The following is a 5,000-nucleotide window of genomic DNA, read 5'->3' as shown; positions in this document are numbered from 1 at the left end:
TTTTTTATGCCACTATGTATGTCTTCATAGTCTTCAAAGACACTAGTAATCTATCTTAAAATTACTTGTATAGGATTTAGAATAGGAAGAAACTTGGCCATTGTTGTGTATGTTATATTGAGTAAAAGGCTTGATGATGATTATATAGCCTTTTCGATTAGTGTAGTGTCTCTTGTGTGCCACTATTTATATCTAGTTGGTCTTATAATACATAAATCCATGTTAAAAAAACGCATATGTTTTTAGCCTGTGTTTCAGACAGAGCTGAAATAAATACATGTGTGGCATCTTTCCATCCATCCATTCTCTCTCACACACACACACACACACACACACACACACACACACACACACACACACACACACACACACACACACACACACACACACACACACACTATGTAGTTTAACGTTTTTTACACTAGGAGGCTCCCTAGCTCACACTCTTACACCACCATCTATCACTCTCCAGGCTTAACATTTCTCTCCCAAGTTTAAAAAAAAATAATCCAGACAGCACACGGCCAAGTTTCCTCCCTAAGTCCTTTTCTTTTCTCCCGATGGAAACGGAAAAGGCAGAATATGAGAATCACATTATTTTCCAGAAGGTTTGTTTGGAGGTTAGCAGAGGAGAAAGCCTGTCTGGAGTTTCTCTCAGAATAAGTTTAAAGGAAAAAAAGAGTGAAGAAAATGAGGGAAACGGAGCAGTAAAAAAACGAATAAAATCAGAAAGTCTTTCATGCTGACCCACTTTGACCCCCTTTAACGTTGTAGGGGGGCCCACAAGTGTGTGTGTGTGTGTGTGTGTGTGTGTGTGTATGTGTGTGTGTGTGTGTGTCTTGAAGTGTATGTAGAAGTCTGTGTGTAGAACTGTGTTGAAGTGTGTGTGTGCATGTCTAGAAGTTTGTGTGTGTGTGTGTGTGTGTCTAGAAGTGTGTGTGTTTGTGTGTAGGAGTGTGTGTGTGTGTCTAGAAGTGTGTGTAGAAGTGTGTGTGTGTGTGTGTGTGTGTGCATGTCTAGAAGTGTGTGTGTGTGTGTCCCTGGAGCCTTTTTTTGGGTAGTTTTTCTTTTTCTTTTTCTTTCTGTGGTTCATTTTGGAAACAGAAGCAGCAGCCCCCCCGCCCCGCGGCCATTGAATTGACTCACAAGGTTTGTCCATATTTAACGTCCTGTCGCTCCCCCCCCCCCCCCCCCATCCCCCCTATCCCCCCACACTCCAGTCAAGCCTTGACCTCGAAATCTTGGCTTCACGACAATATTTCACAGTGATATTCTTCACTCCCACACTAACAGATACACTGGTTGGTGGTCTAGATAATAATAATATAATAATTTCGATTTATATAGCGCTTTTCTCGCATTCAAAGCGCTAGATACGGATTGTACATTTTTTAAGTTTTAAACTCTAGCTAGATCATGTTTATGTTGTATGTATGAATTATTTTCGGCGTATGTTTTCGTTCTTATAGTCTTAGTCTGAGTCGTTTCACTGTCCGGTCTTGTCGCAAATTCGGCGTGTATTTCTGAAGGACTTAAGGAGAAGATTTTGCAAGTTAAAAAGTTTCATAACGAGAGCTTGTAGGCTAAGACTACCGTACGTTAATATTACATTACATGTCATTTAGCAGACGCTTTTATCCAAAGCAACGTACAACTGGAGCACACACATTCATACACCGATAGCAGCAGCAGCAGCTACCACGCAGGGTGCAAGCTAACTATCAGGAGACATTTAGGGTTCAGTGTCTCTTTGCCCATGGGACACTATTTAACATTTTACCAGCAAGTTAGATCATATTTCAGTTTAGTCGAGGTAAAGTATCGTCTTATTTGGTGACAGAAAAGTCCGTTTAACTCGATACTTTCTATAGTTCAGTTCTTCGAGGCAAAGTGATACATTTAGTAAGGCCGTAATTATGATATGCATTGATGGGGACGTTTCCCGCTAATATTTAAATATTGGTCAAAATTCTAAATAACAAAAACTTCGGCCAAAAGGCAACCTTGCATCGCCGTACGGAATAATAATTAACAACCAGACTTTTAGTTATTAGCACATCTCATCTTTTGTCTCATTTAACTCGTCTATTCATAGATTTTTAAGTCTATTTTCTTTTAATTTAAATCTAAATTCTTATAAAGATTAATGAGAATTGGTGCATAATAGCGAGCTAGCTTGTTTTTTTTTTACGTTTTTTTTTACACATTTAATTCGTGTTAGTCCATCATCTCGTTCTCCACCCCAACCTGAAGAAAATCATTTTGAAATATTTCCAAATTAATAATCTGTAGTCCGTCCGTCCCCCCCTACCCCCCCCCCCCCCACCCCCTCATGTGTACATGGACAACTTTTTTTTTGTCCGTTTTCGCCTCCAAGTTGTTGAAAGCAACTTTTCATGTACACATGCATGAAATCCCTCCGTGTCAGTGGTCAAGAGCTCATCTGTTCGTTGGTTTCTAAAACGTCTAAAAAATCCAGTTGGTTCTTAAAGGTGCACTGTGCAGTTTCAGGGGAAGAAGAGGGGGTTTGTTTACATTTGCAGATGGCCTGCAGTTAGTTTATAAATCATATTTTCTCTACATGTAATTCTCAGTATTGAATGATGTATTTTTGAGGAATCTGGAACCAAACGTAAGACTAGAATATGTTTGTTAAACCAAACTGTGGGTCCTGCTGCTGTAAACAACAACAACAGTGAAACATTAACTTTTTCAGGAAGCTTTCTAACTTCAAACAGTGTTCCAGGGATCTACATTTTCCCTGTGAGGAAAGTTTGTTTATTCAGTTATGATAATATCATATCAGAACATGTTTCACTTCTCTGACAAACACAAAAGTTACATAGTGCACCTTTAAATTATTGTCCAGATCCAAAATGTCTTCTTGTTGAAAAAGTACATTAAATATTTGGGTCTGGGGTATTTTACGAACCTTCTGGTCGAGATGTTTGAAGAACTTGAGTTGAGTTGAGAAAAGACGTACACGGGTCTTTTGCGGACGTCGTGTATGCTTTTATGAGGTTTGCAATGGAGTCAATGAAACTGATCAATCTTTATCCCATTGTATAATCAATAACTGACGGGTTTTTTGAACAGATTTGTGTTGTTGTTTTCGTTGTTTTTTGGTCAATTCAGCGTCATGAGTTGGATTGAGGTCATGGACAAACTGCAAGATGTCAGCCGGTCCATGTTTGGTAGTTTGTAGATGGGAGAGAAACTTTCAGACTTTTTGAGAAAAGTGAAATTTTTTGGATATATTTGGACACAAGCTAACAAAAAAAAAAACGTGTTGATTTGTGACGTGTTGGTTAAAGTGACATGTATGGAAGCAAAGAAAGGCCATAACGATTCAAATTTTGTAATTGACAACATTCCTTTAATGGGAAATCTAACCACTAAGGAATATTTCTTGGTCAAATTTTAACATTACTAATTTTTTTAATAAAAAAAAAAACATAACATTTTATTTTTTATTTAAAATCTATACACAGCTAACTGATTAAGTTAAGTTAAGTTGAGTCAGACATTGAAGTTACTTTCTTGGACGTCAAATGATTTGGACAATTATATCTGGGGTTCAAATTTCACCAATCCAATTTGAGCAACTCAACTTTTTGACTTCAAATTTTTAGATCCTTGCATTGGGATATTCCTTCCCAGATATTTTTATAGATCAGTTCTACGACAGTTTAATATATTCATTGAAGGTAATAAATAATAAACAAATGGTTTTTCACAGTTAAAGTCAAAGTCAAAGTTTTCTATCGTCAGTTCTGATATATACAAGACAAACATCATAAACAAAATGGCGTTGATCTCTGACCCACGGTGCAATAGGAACGCTAGAAAATATATAGAGGATAACAAGATAAACATAAGCTAAACAATATTTACATTAGGCAAGGCAAGGCAAGGCAAGTTTATTTCTATAGCACAATTCAGACACAAGGCCACTCAAAGTGCTTTACAGGGGCAAGATTATAATACATAAAACACATTATAAAACATTTAAAAGCTAATAAAAGAAGCAAATAAAATAAAAATTGCAGGTTAAAATGGAAACAAAAAAGTCTTCAGACTCGATTTAAAAGAACTGAGGGTTGTAGCAGACCTCAAGTTCTCTGGGAGTTTGTTCCAGATTTTTGGTGCATAATAACTAAAAGCTGATATTAGATCAATTCTAAATACTAAGTTGTGCAAATGATTTTTATGTACAATATAAAACAGTATGTATAAAATAGAATAGAAAGTAAAAAGTAGATAAGTTAAGTTAAATAGTTGAGTGATATTTGGCGAAAGATTATTTTTTAGATCACTTGCTTCTGAAGTTCAAATTGTCCCTCCTCTGCTTCCATAGACCTGATCACATCCAAATTCCACCAACGTTGTTTCTCATCCCTTTTCTGTTTGTGATCCCTTCTGTGTTATATTCTGTGTCCTAAACTGTGGGGAGACAATGTGGTTTCGTTGTGTGTGTGTGTATTGTCTCAATGTGTCTGAATTTGCTTGAGTTGTTGACTGTGGCTACTACCGGTCACGCTCAAGCTCAAACGGACGTCATTTTACCTTCCAAAATGGCGTCCACCACTCTAACTCTTATTTATTTTATTTTATTTTATTGTTCGTCTTTTTTTTTGTCTTGTTTTGCTTCCAACAGTGAAACTTGTCAACTTCAACCCTGGAAGTGTTAACTGTTGGAGAAAAAAAAAAAAAAAAAAAACTTCAATACAATTCAATACATCGTCCACCTTATCAAAGCTGCCATATTATTCTATTAACCATATTTGCTTGTTTATTTTTTTCAACAGTCGACCCACCGTCAAATTTGAAGTTTAAGATATTAAATGAAAATACAGTGCAAATGTCCTGGAGCCGGCCGCAGACACGGATACAGGGCTACAGGATACAAGTTACCTCAGACACAGGTGGGTGATAGTAAAACACAGAGCGAGTTATGTGTCCTGCCCAAAACTCTTTAACATTACAGGTGTCATAAAACT

At 36.9% G+C, this 5,000-nt stretch overlaps 1 protein-coding gene across 4 annotated transcripts in view; it reads left to right on the top strand.

Annotated features, from left to right (window-relative positions):
• The window catches only part of col12a1b (collagen, type XII, alpha 1b), a 184,809-nt gene that overhangs the window by 6,086 nt on the left and 173,723 nt on the right, over positions 1-5,000 (top strand). For all 4 annotated transcript variants that reach the window (XM_080048160.1, XM_080048159.1, XM_080048158.1 and 1 more), the window contains exon 3: positions 4,809-4,925. In XM_080048160.1, the coding sequence (XP_079904286.1) occupies positions 4,809-4,925 (117 nt within the window). The remainder of the gene's footprint in view (positions 1-4,808; positions 4,926-5,000) is intronic.

Source organism: Ammodytes marinus (assembly GCF_949987685.1).
Source record: "Ammodytes marinus genome assembly, chromosome: 19".
Taxonomy (NCBI): domain Eukaryota; kingdom Metazoa; phylum Chordata; class Actinopteri; order Uranoscopiformes; family Ammodytidae; genus Ammodytes; species Ammodytes marinus.
The sequence above is the reverse complement of the archived record's forward strand: the minus strand, read 5'-3'. Positions and strand labels throughout refer to the sequence as shown.